General features: G+C 39.5%; 1 protein-coding gene across 15 annotated transcripts in view; it reads right to left on the bottom strand.

The window, feature by feature from the left end:
• Positions 1–21210, bottom strand: part of CELF2 (CUGBP Elav-like family member 2) — a 455290-nt gene that overhangs the window by 29364 nt on the left and 404716 nt on the right. For all 15 annotated transcript variants that reach the window (XM_051795196.1, XM_051795186.1, XM_051795182.1 and 12 more), the window contains one exon: positions 13729–13863. In XM_051795196.1, coding sequence (XP_051651156.1) covers positions 13729–13863 — 135 coding nt within the window. The remainder of the gene's footprint in view (positions 1–13728; positions 13864–21210) is intronic.

Below are 21210 nucleotides of genomic sequence, written 5' to 3'. Positions count from 1 at the left end.
TCCCCCTCCTCTCATGTCTCAAGGCCAACTTACAAAATGAATCATAGAATCATAAAATGGTTTAGGTCACCTATTCCAACACCCTGCAGTGAGTGATTTCCAACAGGATCACGTTGCCCTGGGCCCCATCCAACCTGACCTTGACCGTTTCCAGGGACAAGGCACCTACTACCTCTCTGGGCAATCTGTGCCACTGTCTCACCATGCTCCTAGTAAAAAATTTCTTCCTTATATCTAGTCTACATCTGTTCTCTTTCAGTTTAAAACCATCCCTCCTTTGTCCTATCTCTACAGGCCCTGCTAAAAAGGTTGTCCTGATCTTTCTTGTAGGCCCCCTTTAAGTACTGAAAGGCTGCAATAAGGTCTCCCCAGAGTCTTCTCTTCTCCAGGCTGAACAACTCTCTCAGCCTTTCCTCATAGGAGAGGTGCTCTATCCCCCTGATCATCTTCAGGAATCCTCTTCCCCATAGTGGAGGTCAGGATCCAGGGAGGCTGCCTGAGCACTTGGTGGTGAAACAAAGCACTAGATAACCCACCCTCTCACTGCTGCTCTGAAGGAAAGGACCCATTCAAATCACACATGTGCTGCTATGACTTAGCAGAGAGATGGTTTGCAGTGTGTAGTCAACCTCATTCTTAATTTTTTTGGTGAAAAAGAATTCCAATGACTTCTCAGCAAAGTCATATACCACTAAAAAAAAAAAGAATCCTTTGGAAACTGCCTACTATACATGCTAAATTGGCACTATTTATGGGTGGTGATACACAGTGGGCTATGCACTCTCTCCATTCCACTTTACCTTGTCCTGTTCCCTCCTTCCTCTCCCCACACTGGCATACTGTCTGGAAATGATACACAGTCAAACTGCAGGTCTTGGACTAAGATATCAAGAATATCAAAGACACATTTCAAACATTTTAAGTGAAGTTTCTTATTGGAAACATCTTTTTGGTTTTAGGGCAGGACTAAAGGAGAGAATGGGCAAAGAAATGCAAAGGCAGCTTCAGCTCTTTGCCTGCATGGAAGGTTGCTGTAGACCTTGCCAACCCCACCCATGTGAAGAGCAGCTAATCTTTCCGGAGCAGAAGGAGGTGCTGCAGGGCTTCAGGGCAGCTCCAGGTCTGGCTTAACTATGCTGGGACTTTCCATAAAGAGATACACAAGGTAACTGTGTCAGCCCTGCTGACGGTTTTCCTTTAGGCAGCTCTTGGTTACACTCCACAACTGCCTGTCACAACACAGGCACAACAGGAAGCTCAGTGTTTACTCCAGTATCAGCCACTTGTTTGCCACCACTCACTTGTGAACCACAACTTTTGTTCTTGTTGTTTTACTTAATGGAGAGTTTAAATGACTCGGTGTTCAAAGCACTTATTTTGCTCCAGTTAAGGTGATGTAGTAGTGCACCGGGGATTGATATTGCCCACAAATTTTAGGCTCAATGTGCCTGTGACTTCATGCATGAGATGTTGCACAGAAAACGTTCTCTTTGGGAGGTGCTACTGTCAAACCTGTATTGGTGGTTGTCTGAGTCCAGAACCCTCTTTCTTGTACTGAATTTGGGTGCATTTCTTCCCAAGCCCTCTGACTACAAGGGCCAGACAAAATGGATCTGACCTAAACTGCTGAATAAATGGCTGACATCAGAAAGATGTAGATAGTTAGAATTTGCCAACAGGAACCTTCTGCATTTAGCAAGGACAGACGTAAATTCCTGCACCTGGGGATGAATAATCCTTTTCAATAACACAGTAGGGGATGGATGGGCTGGGGAGAAGCTTTGCTGAAAAGGATTTTGGGGGTTCTTGGTGGGAGGTGACCATGAACCAGAAGCATCCACTGGCAGCAAACAAAGCAAACAGCATCTTGGACTGTGAAACAGGAGATGAGCCAGGAGATCCAGGTGATGTTTCCTCTTTACCCAGAGCTTGTTACATCACATCTAAGTATTATATCCAGATTTGGGCTCCTCATTGCAAGGAAAACATTGCTCAGGTGGAGGGAGTTCAGTGGAAGGCCAGCAAGTTGGTCAGGGCTCCAACACTCATCCTGTAACAAGCTGGGCTTGTTCAGGCTGGAGGAGATGTGGCTTCAGGTGAACCTAAAGCAGCCTCCCAGTACTTACAAAGGAGGTCATCCACTACACAGAGCAGTAGTACATGCTGGGAAGATGAGAGGTAAATTGAAAAAGGTGAGGTTCAGTTCAGATATAAGTAAAATCATTTGCACTGTGAGGATTGTCAAGCACTGGAACAAATTACCCAGATTGTCCCATCCGTGTCTTTGGAGGTTTTCAAGACTCATTTGGATCAAGCCCTAAACAACCTGATCTCACCTCCCATCTGACCCTGGTTTGAGCAGGGGGTTGAACTACAAACCTCCCAAGGGACCTTCCAACCTCAATTATTCTATGGGAATTAGAACAGTGCAGCAGAAAAGTAGAAAAAGTCAGGTCAGACTAAGGCAGAATGAAAGAAGGATGAAGAATGAAGATGTACTGGCAGAAAACTGAACAGATCTGGCTTCTGTTCTTGGGTCTGTTTACAGGAACAGAGTTTGACACTGAATATGCCACTTAACTCTGATTCTAGGCTGCCACAACTACATTGCATGCGCTAGATTTCCAGGGTCAGATCTACAGCTAACAAAAGGGAGTTCTGACTTTGGATGATTCCTTGAGATTTTAGATTCCTCTCAGATTCAGCAATGCACAACAGAAAATAAAATCACAGTAGAAGGTGGTAAATAAAAGATATAAAGAAATTATACAAAGCGAGCAAAGGCAGTAAAAAAAAAGAAAAAATTATTTTAATACTTTTAACAGCTCCCCAGTCAGTGACATAGAAAAAAATTATCAGGGTTTTATAAGAGAATTATAAGGAAAAAAGAAAAAGAAATATTAAACCCAAAGTAGAAATCTCTAATTTTAGCAAGCTGAATTTAAAATCTTTGTTTACTACACAAAATCTCTTGGGTAAACATAATATGCCTTTGTCCCTTGCTTAGTCCAAAAGGGATAATAAAGCTAAGAGACAACACTGGATTTAAGGATAATCAGATTAAGGCTGCGTTCTCTGTTTTCTTTCTAATCTTCAGTTGCAAAAAAAAATGATGTTTGTAACTATGTCTTGCAAACTGTATCTAAACACAATGAACACCTGCTGACCTGAGTGAAAGACTAAAGATATTGGACAAAGTTCAGCTGTTTTGGACAAAAGACTGTGCAAAGCTTCAAACTTTGGCCTGATTTATAACATCTTATTTTAGCTGTTGTACTCCCTTAAACAGAGATGAACAGCACTCAGCTGTAGGAGGCTCTTATGTAGCTGGGAATCTGGACTACTGACCTGGAGTTATGTGGGATTCTGGCCATGTCTGATCTTACATATTTAAGATCAATTGATTAAGGTTTATTTTCTTTATGTAGCACTAACACTACCTGGTGTTTTTGAAGAGATGGGAGGACCCAAACCTTCTCCTAAACACACAAATGAAATGTCTTATGGAAAAGGGGAATTATTCAAATGTAGTAATGCTGGAGCTTATGAAATGAGGATTATAAACATGGGCGTGGGGGAGAAGTGGGTAAGTCAATCACAGTGCCCATGTGACATTGCTCTCAGGAATTTGCAGCGGCATTTCTGTCTGAAATGAGCACACTACGGGCTCTGACTGCTGAAGGAACATTTTAAAGGGGAAGAATAATTAAGCAATGACAGAGGCATCATCATTATTAGATAATCACAACCCAGGGGCATTAACAAACGTTGAGTGTCTCTAATCCCATGGGGTCTAATTATTCTGTGATAATAACCACACCTCCAAGTTTTAATTTATTCTTGTGGAGAATCTGGAGGGGGAGGTGGGAGAAATGGGGGCATTTTAATATTTTTGCTAAAAGAAGATGTAGTTGGCCTTTCACTAGGGCTCATCAGTATTCTAATCTAACTAGCTTGTGTGATTGGCATTAAATTGTCTGCCCTTTACAGTGATCTCCAGCCAATCTGAGCATTCACCCTTGCACAAACTGGTGGTCTCCCCCTTGCTAACAGTACCAGTATGCACTGGTTCTATTTCTCAGGGTGATTTTTTGGCAAAGGAGAAGTGGATTTTCCTGGCCTGGAGTGGTTTATTTTCCATAAGGTCCTCTGACAAACATATTGCCACTGCTGTAGGGAAAGAAGCAACATTTTCTGGTACCTTGGAAGTGCTGTCTGACATGTCAAAGAGAAGATTCTAGTAAGTTTAAGTGCTCTGCTAGTGCTTGGATAGAATAAAATGAAAGTGACAGATGCACTCCAGGGAAAGAGCACCAGAAAAGCAAGAGAGCAAGGGAGAGTCGGGGGAAACAAGAATGACAATATAGAAAGACCTATACCAATAGCACAGCCTTTCTCAAATAAGTCAGGTGAACTGTTCCTGTGAAAGATTGTTCATATCTTCTCAAGGAACAGGGAAAGAGAAGCAGTAGTGAGCAAAGGAGGAGGGGAGAATATAATCCACTCGGTATCTGATGGCTTCTGTGTATCTGTGTGCATGCATGTGCAAGTGAGAGTAAGCATGACAGAGAGGGAGCAGGAGAGAAGGAGAGGAAGGAGCCTTTCCCTATTGTGATATTTTGTTCTGTGTTTCTGAAAATAGCTTTAGATTTTACAAAGTCCTTTGTGTAGATAGACTTATACAAGAATAAAAAAAATAAAACATAAAGAGGTAAACAAATTCACTCAAATTCCTTATGAATTCAGAAGCCAAGGTCTTCAAGAACTGGAGATTAACTTTAGACTCATATATCTGTACTATGCAGTAGTGCATGGGTCTTTGAAAGTTAAGGGAACTTGGTGAGCTTGGGAGAAGTGAAAATCAGGGTCACTTATTTTAATCATTTATAGTATTTATGTTAACACCTAATTTGATATTTATGATTGTCTTGAAATTACAATGGACTATGAACCTTCCACAGCATTGCAAAGAAGGAGGAAAAGAGAGAACATACAGAAGGACTACAGGGATGGAAGACAAACCTATCAGCTGGTTATTTTTGTAGTTTTCTAGTCTTCTGTCCCATAAGTTTCCTCCAAACCTATCTGTCTAACAGAAGGTATTTTAACAAACAAGGGTTTATTGATTGGGCATGTCTTTGTGAATCTAGGTTGGTTTTGTGAATCTTGGTGTTTAAGGGTATATTTTCCTGTGACATTATGAAGACAGAGAGAGAGAGAGTAAAAAGTTAATATTCTGGGCCAACTCCACAGTGATGCTTCTGTTTTGTTGAAATGCATTGCTCAGTGAAGACCATCCACCTCCAGTGGAAACTACAAGCTGTACTTCAGCACTGTGCCTCCAACATACTGTGCATTCTCCCCAGTAGAGCACAGGGATAAATCACCTTTGGTTTTGGGTGGGAAGTACTTTAGAGAGGCTTGGGAAGAGAATAATAAGGCACAATGAACTGACTTGAGTTAAACTTCATAGCTGACCATTAGATATTTCCAACTGTAACTCTTTACTGAAATCAAACCAAATTGAATCACCACAATATGAAGAAAACAAAGAACAATTACTGAGCATTTATGACTCTGTTTTACTCAGCGGGGCCAAGGGCTGTGGCTATGTTCATTGATGCACCACTGAGTTCACATCAAAACTATTTCTACAGGGAACTTCCAGCTGTGCTCTCATGTTTATTACTGCTATCTCACACAATTTGGAGCAAGCTATTGCTCCGGGACTCATGCCCTGATGCTGAAATGACCTCCATGTGGAGCCACTTCAGCATACAGCCACTCCTAAATCACTCTCCGAAGAATTTCTGATCTAGAATCAATAAGGCTCTGCTTGAGGCCAGGATCTCCTGCCCCTGGAGTACAGGTTCCTCCCCATTGCCCCCCATGTACCTGCAACATCTTTCACACACTTTCAGCACTAACCAATGACAAACAACAAGCAGTAGCATCTCTCTCTCTCTCCATAAAACACCTGAGTGTTGGTAGAGTCCAAGGCTACAGTTCAAGGTAACCAATGTCTTTGTTGTTTGAGTACTAACCACATGCATACACAGCAATTCAAATTCAAGTACCTAGGAGAGGATGGCCTGATTCATCTTCTTTTTCACCTCTCTCATACATCTGTCTTAAGATCAGGTAAAAAAATCCTTGGGGGTTGTTTGTCTTCCCACTGCAACAAAATGTTTCTAAAAGACTTGTTTACTTCAGACACTTAGGAGTCCTATCCGTGGTATTTCAGAATAGAGATGAGCTAACTGTATACTGAAAATCTGAGCCTGCAGTTAAAGGAGTTATGAATCCCCAAAGTGCATGAATAATAATTTCCATGGAAGAAGGGATTTTTAGTGGGGTGTGCAAGTACAACCTTATTGTAATAGCACATCCACAGGATACAGTCATTCACCCCTGTAAGCCGCAGAACTCGAGGATTATCCTGCCTAATGTAAAATTACCCAGCCAGGTCCTTTGCAGACCATTTGTAAAGTCATATATAGCTCAATGTGACACTGGTTATTTTCATCCATATTGCACATTTTTGTCCTGTGCACAGCAAAGGCAGTTGAGGGTTTATCTTACTTGGTTTTAAACACATGCAAATGTTGCAGATATTTTTGTTTGGCCAACACATAAAATGAATCAGTAGCCCCATATTCAAACAAATAAGTTCTTTTGAGAGAATGCGGAGAGAATTAGGTTAAAGACATTTATTATTATTATTATTATTGTTGTTGTTGTTGTTATTTCTAATTATCCTGCCTTAGGGAAACGGACCAGGACTATCCATGGACCATGGACACACACAAAATTGAGTAGAGGTAAAGGAACATTGTTGGCAGTAGTAAACCTGAAATAGGTGAATGCTCCTTCAAATGCATGAATTTTTCTAAGATTCACATTATTTCCTGGATATTATGAACTGCAGCATTTTCTGGGCTTGGTACTTTGTGTAAAATATATTATATATAAGCTCACATATCTACATGTGTAGGCAAGCTGATACTATCATGTTTCTTTAGTAGAAAGCAACTCTGAATGAACTTGAAATAGTGCTTCCAATGGAAAGAAAAATAACCTTTTATACAAAGGGGGATTCTTGTAGCTTGAAATAGAGATTAAGGTGGGGTAGAGAGACACTTACAAAATATAATGTATTATAAGTATTATTTGTATACTACAAGCAAAGTAAATCCTGAAATGTGCTAAGGCAATGGATTTAATACTTTAGGAAGATGATAATGTACTAATATTTAAAAAACAAACATGTCTCCTGTTGAATTAGATCCTACTAATCCATGGTTTAGTACTATATGTTGTTTCCCAAAAAAAAAAAAAAGAAGGCAAAAAACAAACCTGAAGAATTAGCCAGCACAATGCTTGACTGCATACAATGACATTTATGCATTCTGAGGAAACACCTGGAGATCTCTGTGCCAAATATTTATAAATCGATAACGTTGATTCTAAAACAGATAAGGGAACTTTGGCAAAATGACTCCTTCTGCAGTTGTCAGGCATCCCAAACTGATGGACTGTCTGCTGCCATCAGCATCCTTCAGGTTATCTGTCACTGGCTCGTTTTTCCAAAAGGGAGAGCAGGAAGAGATGCAGTGCTGTACCAGGGAGGGTCCATGGGAATCCATCACCATTCACCTCTCCATTTACTGTACTGGGGCTCTGGGAGATTTTTAGCCACAATTCCCACTCTTTTCTTCTTCAGTAATTTAAGACATTTTGAAGCATTATTAAAAATACAAATATAGGTCAAAAATACATGCCCAGTTTCCTATTTTTGGCTCCAATTCCTGTTTGTATGCCTGCTTAAGGGTGACCTAATTATCAGATGAGCTTAGTACCAATATATCTCTCCAAGAAGTAGCATAATCTCTGGGCACTAAGAGCAGTGAAAGTCAATTCACTTATTTAGAAGCCTAACCACAGACTCAGAAACTTAACACCATGTGGGTAAGACCAGCTGACTATTTCTCTCATCACATACCTATGTAGTCCAATAACAGGAGGTGGGCATGCTAAGGCAAGATTTTCTTCCATAGCTTCCTTGAAAACACATACTTCCAAAAAATTGGTGCTGAGATCAGGGTTAAGGCATTGCACTTCTCTGTCCTCCAAGCACTAAGATAAGGGTGCTAATTTTATAATTAGATTTAAATACAAAATTTAAAAACATACACTTGGGTTGTTTAAGTATGTGCACTGGATGTATAATGTATAAACCTTTATTTAAACTACGTGTTATATTTATCAACTGTATCTTTATACTAAAAATAATGAACAGTTATACTTGGGAAGTTTTCTATGTTCTGCAAAACTAGCAAAGCTTATTTTAAATGACTTTACAATAATGGAACTTGCATTAATTCCACATGAAATGGTACAAAAATAATCAATTTGTTACTACAGTGTGACGAGTGCCATTCTGCATTTTAAACCGATCTTTTCCAACATGAGACAACTACTTCAATTCATTCTTTAGCAAACTGTCAGACCTTCCTACACACCTACTGGTAGGATTATTTTTGCATCATCCTGGAAGCAAATCACAGCTATCTCAGTGGGTGCACTGGCCTCTAACAAAATGTCACGGTGGCAGCCTTGCACCGCTGATTGGAGAAGAACGTATTGTACTGAAGTGAACAAAAAGTAAATCTTCTAAGAATGAGTATTTGAACATTCTTCACTGCTTCTCAGCTGAAGCATCTTGTATATTCTATAAAATTTCTAACATTTTGACAACTGTGTTCACAACATGAACACCTTCAACTAACAAAGACAATCCTCATCCCAGATTAGGGGGCAGAGAAAATAATGAACCATGGATCATAGCTAGAAGTTATAATTCTCTGCTTTGAGAAGAGGGAAAGAATGAATTAATTCTTACAGGACAGGCAGTGTAATCTTTTTTCCTTTTTTTTCAGTTTATTCTATACTTCACAGTCTTCTGTTTTTTGGGGCTGTTATTCTTCAATGTCAGCATCCGTCTGAAAATGAGTATTTTTAGACTTAGGAGAACTTTTTTTTCAACATAAGAGCTAATGGCTGAATACTGATACAAGATGACAAAAGCTGGGCTGGATTTTAAGAGGTCATTAAAAGAAAAAAGTCTACACTATCAGTTTGGGTTTTTTTCCAGAAATATTTCCTCTTAGGTTTACAGAGCAGATAAACCTAAAGAGTTTTTTACTGAGGCATGAATATCTAGTTCAGCTGTGTGAATAAATAATAGTTTAGAGAATCAAATAATCATGAAAATGTCATGGAAAATGAAGGCTCCCAAGTCTGAAACTGAATTAACTTCTGGTTTAGCAATTCTATCCCCCCACAGCTCAGAAATTATATTGTGTATGTTCATGCAGATAAATTTGGATATATAATTAGATGTTTCGCCTCTTCATTTGCACATAGAAGGGCTTCCCTACTGGCTACTGAAAAAACATTTGTGTATGAATTTTAAGACACAAAATTGAAATGAGCTCACAGAGGCTGTGGAATCTCCATCCTTGGAGATACTCAAACCTTGATGGGACGTGGCTTTCACCAGCCTGCTCTGACTGGTCCACATTTTACAGAGCTGTATTAATCTTGTACCACCCAGGACAGTCAAAATACATGTTATTATCCTTGGGAAAATTAGGGTAGTGGGTCAACTGAGGCAAATTAAATGTCAGACGGTGTTAGAGGCAGATACTTTGATCCTGAGTTTGTATGTCCCTCCTTCATATCCACCTTCAGGCCTTCCCTGAATGAACCCTAAATCTCTGCAGGCCACCCACTGAATGAACCCTAAATCTCTGCAGGCTCTGGAATAGCAGCCTCCCTGCAAGCTCTTTGCTCAGTGATCCATTTGCAGGACGTGTCAAGGACAGTCTCTGGAGGAGAGAATAAGGTTCCTGACATTTGGATGAGGTTCATCCTGCCCAAACTGGGAAATTTACAGTGTGGATACCTACAGCTGAGGGAGTCCCTCCAAAATCCCTTCCTAGTTAACAAGAAATGCAAAATTCCAAGGCCCAAGCAAAAGGGAATTGAGACAAACTGGATCAGACAACCTGGAGTCAGGTAAAAGCTACCCCAGCCCAACTCCTTGTTTTACTAAATACTACAAGTACCTGCCTTTAAAACGGTATGAAATACTACTGGTACCTCCCTTTAAAACAGAAAAAGTATCCTAAGCAAGTGAAGTGAAAATAAAGTGAAGAATTAATTAACTAAATAGAGGTGATTAAAGTAAATAAAGGAAACAATTATCATATCAAAATAAAAGACAAGAAACATGATTAAATGAGTCTTCAAAAGACCCATGAGAAACTCATGAAAGACATAATATGCATTTACCTGGCTTTTAGTCTTTCATGATTTCATTTTAATTTTTATTCACTACCATCTGATAATTGCAAGAAACAGTTACTTTAACCATAGGCAATTTAAACCATTTTAATTTTTTTTCCAGGGCCAAGAGACAAAAGAACCTATTTATTGCCTGAGGGGATTTTTACTAAAATGAAAGCTTAATCTTTCATGTTTTTTTAAGCAAAGGCTTTTAAAAAATCATTTCTAACAATGCTGTAGGGAGAGACTTCCATGGGTATGCAAAATTGAAATTATAAATTTACAATTATGAAAAAATTAATAGTTTGGGGGATTGTATTGTCTCTGTTCTTTCTGAATGAATAGTCTTTCAAGCATAAGAGAAAGTATTCAGCACATGGAGGAGAATGAGTGTCCTTAGACTCTCTTGCGGTCAAAGTTATTTAGTCAGAATGTAAGAGGGAAAGATCATTGGAGTTTAATTTGCTTGGAAATCCTCAAATATCAGATGTCCTGGCCTGTTTTTCTGTGTTGCCAATGCATCAAAGTTGGTCTCACCATTATCCTCTCTGTACTAGTTTGATGCACCGAAGGTTGCTAAATATTATCTATGTAAAATCAGGCCTCAAGATGAATTTTAACTGAAATAACCACTTTTTGGGGCTCTTATGACACATTTACAAAGGACAGAACAAGAGCTCTTGGTCAAAGATTGATTCAGGAGAAACCTTCAGGAAAGACACAGTTATATCTGGGTAGAGACATGGATATGATTTATGTGGCTGCCATGGTTTAAGGCATACTAGAAACACACACTTATGCCCACCCTGGTTCTGTGCAGTATGTTGCCTTTAACAGCATCAAGCAAAGGATTACATTTAAGCATCTACCTTTGCACTGCCCTAAATTTGGACTGTTTTCTCAACTGAGAAATATTAATTTAATACATTATCTGGAGAGACACAAGCATTTCTTCCTGAGCTTAGTGCAGGCTTTGAAATCAGACAAAATAATTTACGCTTATGAAACACAACAAACTGAAGTGTTCTATTAAAAGAAAACTAGACCAAAAAAATATCCTCAAGGCCTCCAAACATCCACACACTAAAAGTCAGATTTAAATGCTTTCTGCCAACGTATCTCAAGCTTTAGTGGCAATTCTTTGAGATACTATGAAAAGCTTTATCAAACTAAATTCATTTTCCATAGAGCAGAGGAGGATCATTGAAGATATTATTCAGGTTTACAAAATATTTAACAGGGTGAGGAATGTGGAACCAGATAAGGAAGGTTAAACTGAAGAACATTTTAATAAGGCTGCATTTTAGGTTGGTTGTGCAATATAAATAGGTCAGTGGATCTATTAGATACATATTTTTCTTTGGCACACCAAAATGTCTAATATTAGAAACAATTGTGTACAGATACTATCTGTAAGACTTTCAAAATCAACTGGCATACTGAATACACTACTTCAAAGGCTAAATATCCAGAAATTTTTGAAAATAACAAGTTCAATGTGTTAGCCAAAATCTTTAATCTCACTGGAAAAAACCTGGTGCCTGCTCTACAATACCACCCTGAGCAATACAAAGCTGATGTATCTGCCCAGCCCAGCTGAAGCACCCGGTTAATCACGGCCTCTGCAGACTTGGACATCAGATAAAAACACTTTCCAGGTACTCAAGGAGCCTCAAGACCATGTTAAGAGAGGGAACAGCAAGTCAGCCAGGCTGGATAAGAAAACTGTGTTGGAGAGGGAAGGATGCAAATGTGGACCTTAAGGTTGAGTCCAAGCTCTGTGCTGACATGGCAAGACAAAGTGCATGACAGGAATGTTCTGGTGCCACTTTGCTGCAGAGCAGCAATGATAAAAAAGAGTTAATTTGCAGCCCCTCTGCACCACAGCACCGAACACCGAGAAGTCTTGTCAGTATGGATCAAGGTATGTTGAGTGCATTTTGGGAGGACAGGCTGCTCAGACATTTAACAGCTAAACTACAGAGATACCACAGAACATCCATGAAATGCAACATTTCTGCTTCTGTAAATGGGTGACATTTAGACAGGAGTAACGTGGAAACACTGACGCTGGGACTAGCCTTTTGCAAAGCGTTAAGTCCCAGCTCCAGGACGGAGGGGAGAGATTGCTCAGGTTCAAAAATACATATATACACATATCAGCAAGCCAAAATTATTTTCAGCCAACCTGCCTCTCAGAGATGTTGCTACTAAATATTATTTTTAGGTCGAAATGAGGCTCATGCCAGAAACAGGAAAATTCTGCACAAACTAGGTATTAACCTCTGTCCCAACCAAACAATAAAACTGCAATATAACAGAAAGCCTTGGCCAGTGCCAACACCCAGCACCACACTCAGTCCCAGCTCTATTGTGCAGTGAAGGCTGTTTTCCTTACTGATGAGCTCAAACCGTCTGCCATGAATTACTTTTTCACGGGGAATAAATACACACTTAAACAAGATTAAACACAAACGTTCTTTAGTGGTGTCTAAAATAATATGAATGTTTTTTAGAACAGCAATAAACACACTTCATGATGCAAATAATTACACCCTGCAGCCTTTATGTAACGATAAGTGGCCAGATTCTCCACTCAGTTACATCACTGTAAATCCAGAGTAACTACACTGAATCAATATCTCTCTCTCTCTGGATTCTGGAGATGCTGAAGTGTTGCTGGAGTGTTACTGAAGTTTGAATTTACCCTGATTTCTCTCTAGGGTTTTGCAGACATCAGACATTCATGGTTGGAAGTCCACAGGGTGGTCATGGAGGCATCCCCACCTCTTATCCTGTCCCTTTTTCCCCCCATAAAGCTGTCTTTTGACTAGTCTTTTGTCTGTGTATTCCTTGTGCATCTGATATCACTTCTGTGACTGTATACTCAGGATGAGAAGAAAGCTCAGTTGAGCTACAGTAGAAAAATAGAAGGAAAAAAAGGAGAGAATGTCTTCACCATGATGGGTAAAGGCAATTCCCAGCATGTGCTGGGAATCAAAGATCAGTCTCTCAGAACCATCTGAGTTGATTTTTCTGTAGGACAGGAAGAATTTGGTCATGTTCTGAAGTCTTCCTGAAAAGTTAATTTTAGTTTAAGTTTCCCATGCAATTGCAGTTTTCACACAAAATTTTGTGAGATGGGTCTGTCAGGCTTTAATGGCCCCTGAAATGACTTTGGAAAAGTGAACATGTCCACATCAGATCACTTGAAAAAGTAGTTATTTCCTTAAAAACAACAGCAACAAAAATGTATTCAGTAATTAAAGGGTCTCCAGAATGCACGTGGGCGTGGAACTTAAACACAACATGGAATCACCATTTAAACTCTCATGTTCCAATTTACCCCCATGTTGAAATCAAGCACTCTGCTCTTACCGGGACTTGTGAGGGCTCCCAGAGCACCAGTCGTTGTGGAGAGAGGATTTGCATTGGTGGTGGTAGCTGAGGTCTGGGCGGCGGCTGCTGCGGCTGCTAAAGTTGCCAAATTCTGTAATTGTAAAGCGTTCATGCCTGTGTGGAGAAGAAATAGGGTTAATTAAAACAGGTAATCATCATCATCACCATCACCATCATAATCATCATCATAATGAAAACAGTTAATGGATGTGGAGCTTGGGGTGCGCCTTGCCAAGAAACTCAATTCTTCTCACTCCCAAGACATCTATATTCTGGAACCACTTCCTTCACTTCCTGAATGGTATCTCACACTTCTCTACCTTGGAGTTGAGAAAATGCAGCAAAGGCACCAGCCTATGCTTCAGGAAAATTAAACCTGGTTTGTGCCTCTTCTGTAAGGGTAGTGTAGAATTAAAAGTCATTTAAACTCTGTGTGAAGCCCAGGCGCAATATTATTTCCTGACACAACAGGGGGTGTAAAGAAGATAACTAACATTTAAAACACATTCAGGACAGGGTCATATAATTGGGATGAACACAATTTGTTTCCCATGTCTCCTCTGAACATAACTACTAAGGTTACACTGCACAGTAACCAATAATTGTGCTCAATTTCCTTTCGATAGTTCATTTCTAAAAACATATATGAACTAAGTACATCAAATTAGTATCAGCCTGACCACAGAGCCATCATTGAGGCTGGGACTTTCAGGCTGTAAGCTCTGGACTGTGATATCAAGTTACTCAGTGATCTGTTGCTTCACTATTTTAGAAGATGCAGGGGAGATACACCTGCGTTTTAGTGAGCACCTTCGAAAATGGAGGCATTTAAATAACAAGGGCTTTAATTTAGATTTTAACACAGCATGTTCCAACAGGCAGGTCAGGCCTCAGGTGAGCACCTGGTCTGGCTGAGGTTCTAATGTCTGTGCCTCAGTCAATACCCAAAGTCAGCTCAGATGGTGCTTTTGAAAATGTGACACAATGACAATTGTAGGAGTTAAGGTTTTAGCTGATCCAAGATACAGCCCTTCTTAGTCTGTAATCTGTACAGTGCACTTGGAGGAATTATGTGACCAAAAATGCTCTTTCGGGTTTCTTTTGGAAACTAATGATCATCTTAAAAAATAAGTCTTCTCTCAAACACTACCCACCCAAACAATTTTGCAAGATGCAATTCAAATTCAACTGTTGTGCCCATGTGGATGCAAAACAAATACCATCATTGCCTCATCCCACAAAATCTTTTTTTTTTTAATATAGTGGGATGTTTCCTGTGGAAACACAAGAAGAACCCATCAATTTGACAAACGAGTTCAATGCCTGTAGAAGATGAATGAACAAGAGCTCAGTGGAGACAAAGTTGTCTCCCCATCTGATCTGTTTTACTGTAGACTATAAGACCCTGGCCACAAAACAGGTCTGCAGATGTTATAGGGTGTCAGCTTGGGTGCCTGAAGGAAAAAAAGACTCCTTGCTGTTGTCACACTTGAGCAAGAGCACCCAAATGTGACTGTCAGCAAGGGCTCATGGCACACACTGTCACCCAGCACGCTCTAGAGCCGATTTTGTCAACAGTTTTATCACTTAATATGCAACCTTTTTAGGATCCTCTGTCTGCTTAAACATCTAAAAAATAAGTCCTGTCATCACTGTTTCATGTTCCCCAGGCATTTTACCATCTCTGCTCCCTCTTTATTGGTTTCTCCCATCAACTTGTCAGGAGCATCAACGTCCCACTTGATAGGACGACCTCAGAGGAGGGAAGCCAAATGCTCTCAAGTCCCACTCCCCAAAAGTACTTTGCTTTGAACTGGGGATTTTGAGTTCAACTGAACTGCAGCTGAGGTACAGTTCTGTGGGATGAATCTGCTTTCTCATTCTCTCCCCTTTCACACACTCTGCACACATTTCACATCCTACAGTTTTTTCAAAGCAGTCCCAAATCCCGCAAGAGGGCTGGACCGCAAATGAGTAGATGGGTTTTATTTGAAAGTGCTGCTCACTCAGCAAATGCACCTCTCTCTGAAGAAATGCAAATTGCTTAACACTGAGGAACAGCCTCATAGGCAGAGCTGCACATGAAAAATGAAAATCCTGCCGTAGAGGAAAAAAACCTTCTGGGTACGGAATAACTCTTGATCTTCATGATGGAGACAATGTTGGGAATTAAAGGGAAATGATTAAAAAAACCAGAATCACAATACAGTTTGATTCCATTTTTAATAACATGTATTTACCAATGCACTATCAGCTTGGCAAATATTCAAGATCGCAAGGAAATTCAACTTTCATTTTGTCATTTGGCAGATTAAAAAAACAATTAAATTATGTACAAAACAGATGCACAGTATGTCTTGCTTGAAACTTAAGATTTTTTAAAAAAATTATTTATAAGGATAGGGGCATGAAAATTTAATTTAATGTTCACCTTAGGTAATTTTGTGTCTTATTGTTCACAGCAATTACCATAAATCTACATATCAATAAGCGAGAACAGATGTCAGTTGTTACAAGTGCTTGCCAATCAGGCCTGTTAAAAAGTGACAGATGGATGGTGATAGAACATTCTCATAAGGCCTATTAGCACATTCACAGGAAATTTTTGTAGTGCTGCACAGTCACAGATGCAGTTCTGTGAAAACACGGGGAAATTTGAGAGCACGAGATTTACATTTTACAACTTCTTGTGCTGCCTCTGACACAAACTTTCATACAATGAAGCAATTTGCCTCGTTTCAGTCACTGCAGCGTTTCTCCTCTGATAACTGTAAATTTGAAATTATTGGGTATTTGTAGAGGAGGGAACAGAGTCACGAGCCGTTCCTGAAGACTTCTTAGGCCTCATCAGCTCTTGGGTTTCCAAAACCATAATAAAATCATATTGGGAAATAGCTGAGATTTGCTTGCTGAACAAATTCCTAAAAAAGGAAGGCACTGGCTACATTTAGTGACAACATATGCACAGAGAATTTAAAAGTCAGTGGTGATTATCAGAACCAAATCTGATAGCTCATAAGTAGTTCCCACTGACTTGACTTCTTTCTCTTCGGAAATTTTATCCTTCTCAATTACTAGGATTTATTCCTTCTGAATTAAATCCTCACTGCAGTTTAAAAAATGTGGATTAAGGTAAAATTTATCATCTCCAGGCCAAAAAGCAACTACTTGCTGACACTGACATCAACCATTTTGGATGCTGATGGTACAAATGGGTGTAAAGCTGTGGAGCGCGATGTTATTCCAGCTATATTCTAAGAATTAAAATACACAGGGGACCTGAGCACTACCTCCATCAAACTGCATATATTTTGCCTAACTTTAGAAAAGCTGCTTAACTGAACAGTGCTTGAGGTACCCTGACCAGTTACAGTTTGATTTAGCAAAGCCCTTAAAACAACTTTTAAGTTCACATTGATTCTGCCCTATTTTAAGAGTACATGCTTAAATCTAACTGGAAGTTCATAGACTTATAGAATGGTTTGAGTTGGAAGGGATATTAAAGATCACATAGTTCCAACCCCACTAGAGCCATTTGTTGACATACGTGGGATTTCAGACCATTTTCAGGTTACATATGCTATAAACACATCCTGGCAAGAAGTGTGCTTTTCTCAATTGAAACTGCTCCAATCCTAGTGGGAAGGATTCATCTGATCTCACTTAATTCTAATAAAAGTTACTCTCTCAGGCTCTTGCTATAGTCTGAGAAGAGAGAGGGGGCGGATGAATCATCTGGTCCTAAAATAGAATCACAGAAGCATAGAATGGCTTGGGTTGGAAGGGACCATAAAGATCAAGTAGTTCTCACCCCCTGCCATGGACAGGGACACCTTCCACTAGACCAGGTTGCTCAAAGCCCCATCCAACCTGACCTTGAACACTTCCAGGGATGGGGCATCCACAGCTTCTCCGGGCAACCTGTGCCAGAGCCTCACCACCCTCACAGTGAAGAATTTCTTCCTAATATATATAATATTTTCCTAATATCTATAAAATAGATAGATAACCTCAGCCTTTTAGGATGAATCACTGCCTGGGAGTGAGTCCCTCTTCACTGACATTGCAGGGAAACAGGATGACTACTTTCCAAACTGCTGAGGTTCTGTGGGATGAATTCCTTCCACAGAGGAGCCAAGGTAATAAAAAGCCCCGCACCCTCTTTTTACTGGTTATGGAAAGACAAGAGAGAGCTACAGATCTTGTGCCCAGACTTGGCCAAGCTTCCATATCATGCACTTTCACCACCTGAATAAGCATCTCATCAACAGCTCAGCATTGGTTTTACTCTTAGGGTGCCTCTCCTTTTCCTGTGAGAAGGAACAACATGTGGATTGAGAACAGGCTCACTTGCTTCAAATTCTTCCTCCCCCCAAAATGCTAAACAGAGTTGTTTAATTTATTAGCTAAAAGAAAAAAAAAAAAAAAAGCTAATTGTATGTGTTAAATTAACTAGGACTTTCAATGGAATTAGTATTACAAAAGCTCGATGTTTTGGGTCCCTGAGGTCAACATTTTCAAAACTGGTAGTTATCTTTAAGAAACAGCTATCTCCCCTGAGCTGGAAACAGTTTCTCAGTGACCTTTACTTTTAATATGATATCCCTAAAGAGGTCATAGCAGGAGAAACCCTCCTTCAGTATGGTTTTGCTGGAATAAAGCCATTCAAGAGTCAGAGGATATAAAGGATCCTTGGGCCAGTGCAAAAGTATAGAGCTTTTGTGCAGATGGTCCTGGCTTCCAACTGGTCCCTCCAGATCTACTGAGCCAATCCAACAATTAGAGGAAAATATTCAGAAAGCAGAACCTTGCAGAGTTTCTCTCACCCATCTGGTCCTACAGACTCTGCAACAGGAGGAAATCTGGCTTGGGTAGCAGAAGAAGGGTGGAATGGATTGAACTGGGCTCAGAAAGGGCCAGAAGTTCAACCCAAAATGCAACCAAACTATGAGAGAACTTGGAAAGGACCGGGAAAAAAAAAACATACATTGGAAAAATATGAAAAGTCCCAGTTGTAAAGGGTTTAGGGATCTTAATGCCAAAGAAGAAAAGCCAAAACCATGGTTTCTCCTCCTGTATAACTTCAGGAAGCAAAATACACTGTCTATTCAATGAAATTTAGAGATACCCTTTGTGTTTTTTATGAGTACTGCACGTTTTTATGTCCTGAATGGTCACACATATAGAAATATTGCTGTATGAGCCAATATTTATTCCTGCCAAAACATTTGACATTAACGGACAATAGAAAATCTTCATAGATCATATATTTTTTATATATTGAAAACACTGAAATATTTTTTACAATCACCCTAATAACAGTAAACCTCCCTGTTTATACTGTCTGTATAGTACTTTACAGGCTCATTGGCTTAAATAACTGCAGCTTTTAGGACCTGATCTAGTGCCAGCCAAATTCAATGCAAACATTGAAGCAACATCAATCTCCTTTGAACTAAGCTTTCCATGCAATTTGTATATATTTGAAGGAGGAATTTCTGTTTGGTTGAGAGGTTGATAGTGCTTAATGTAGCTTGCATTGTCTTTTAAAGTAAGACAATCAAATCCCATAATGTAATTCATCTACATTATTAGCCTTCCCCAAAGACAAAGTGCAGGCTAGACGCTGAGGCTGGAGAGGCATGTGAGAGGAAACATTGTCTTTAAATTAGTATGAGCAGATATCAGAGGAGGGGAGGAAAAGTGAGGAATTGCTCACTATAAAATATACACATGAGGATGGCATGTGCTTTCATGTTTTATACAGGACAATGAAGCAGAGTTTGGCAAGGAAGGGTTGGTGCCTCCCATCAGGACCACGGGATTACTATAACACCAAAGGCAGCACTGCCAAGTCTCCCAAATTTATTACCAGTCTCAACATATTTACATTGTTTTCTCTGGCTTGACTCATGAAATAGAACGATTTCATTAAAATCTCTTTTCAATAAAAAGTCAGAAAAACCTAATCCGAGGAATTAAGTGTGGAACCTCAAAGCTTGGAAAGCTAAATGGCACTCTACAACTTTTTGTCTCTCATATTTTAGTATCTCAGATTTTAGTTAGAACAGTTTCATGATTTGCTTGGACTTCACAAAATGCTAAATATATAGCAGGGTCAGTGGGCTGCTACAGCTGCTTTAGAGCTGGTGCTGTGTGTTTAATGTCTGTATCTTACTGAGTTCTTGAGAAAAATCCCAATATTTCACTGGACTGTATTCTCACTTCCAAACAAACAGAAAACCTCCAACACTCTTGAATCACAAATGTCTAAAAATCCCACTCCTTTCACCAAAATCAAAGAACCACAGCTTTTGCAACACAAAAACTACTTTAACCATATTGAGGCATAATAGTAGGGAAAGGGAATTTAAAACTCCACACTGAAGACCAGTGTCTTCGCTCTGCTGGCAAAGAAACTTGCTTTGATTCAAGAAATAATATCTCTGAGCAGAGCAAATAATTCTTCACATGTGCAGTGGGGTGTGTGCTGTGTCCTTTTAGTTTTGTACCAAGACAACACAACTTTAGCAATACAAATAAATACTTGCAGAACCAAAGGGCCCTAATTTTGGACAAGGGGGTGGCTCTGTCAGAAATCCTAATGTAGCAAACCATGACTTCATCAAGATTTAAGCACAAAAGAGATGCTAGAACCCTGGCATGCAAGTAAGAGTGGAATTTCCTTGGCTCACATGGCTTTTGATCAAACTTTTAGTGTCTGAATTCCATGGTATGCACTCCCATTGACTTCAAGGATAAAAGTTGCACCCCTCAAACACAAAGTTCAAAGAACTTGAAAGCAGCAATGATGGATCTTCTTTAGCACCTTACTCAAACGTGTCTAGATTTTATTCCCCACTTGGAAATGTTATATCAAAAGGCAAACTATATGCAATATAAAATTACATGTTAGATTAATTTTTGTAAAATGAACCTGTACAGTTTAAGTTAAAAAACTGTGGGCCTTTACAAATGTTCAAAGACAGCTTCAGCAGGTAATGTAAGTTCTTGCTGCAGACACAGAAGTATTTTCTATTCCTTTCACAAAACATAATATACAAATTGTTAATATTGGATGCATTGCATGACATAATACTGCCTGATTTCTGAGAAGAGAACATGAACTCCCAGTTCTAACAATGAAATAGTGCTTAGTCTTTGGCACTTTCACGTAGAGGTGCAGCTCAGAGAACAATTCAGTATCAATAATTTTACCTTGAACATAAACATTTAAGTTACATGTTTTGGGGAAAGAAAGGAGTGAACTTCAAGCTGTTTTGATAACATAAATATAAGCTATAAAATACATTTTTCCAAGAAAGGCAGTCAGTCATTAAATTATCCCATAGATGAGTGCACTAGCAATCTAATTTGTAGCCGAGAAGGTATATCCCTCGAGTAACAATGATGTGCCAACTGTGATTTCTTAAGATGACTTTCTCCTCGTCTCAAGACCAT

Source organism: Manacus candei, unplaced genomic scaffold (genome assembly GCF_025592945.1).
Source record: "Manacus candei isolate 608988 ecotype Guabito, Panama unplaced genomic scaffold, ASM2559294v1 h1tg000042l, whole genome shotgun sequence".
Taxonomy (NCBI): Eukaryota; Metazoa; Chordata; class Aves; order Passeriformes; family Pipridae; genus Manacus; species Manacus candei.
Note: the sequence above shows the minus strand (reverse complement) of the source record. Positions and strands in the feature narration are given on the sequence as shown.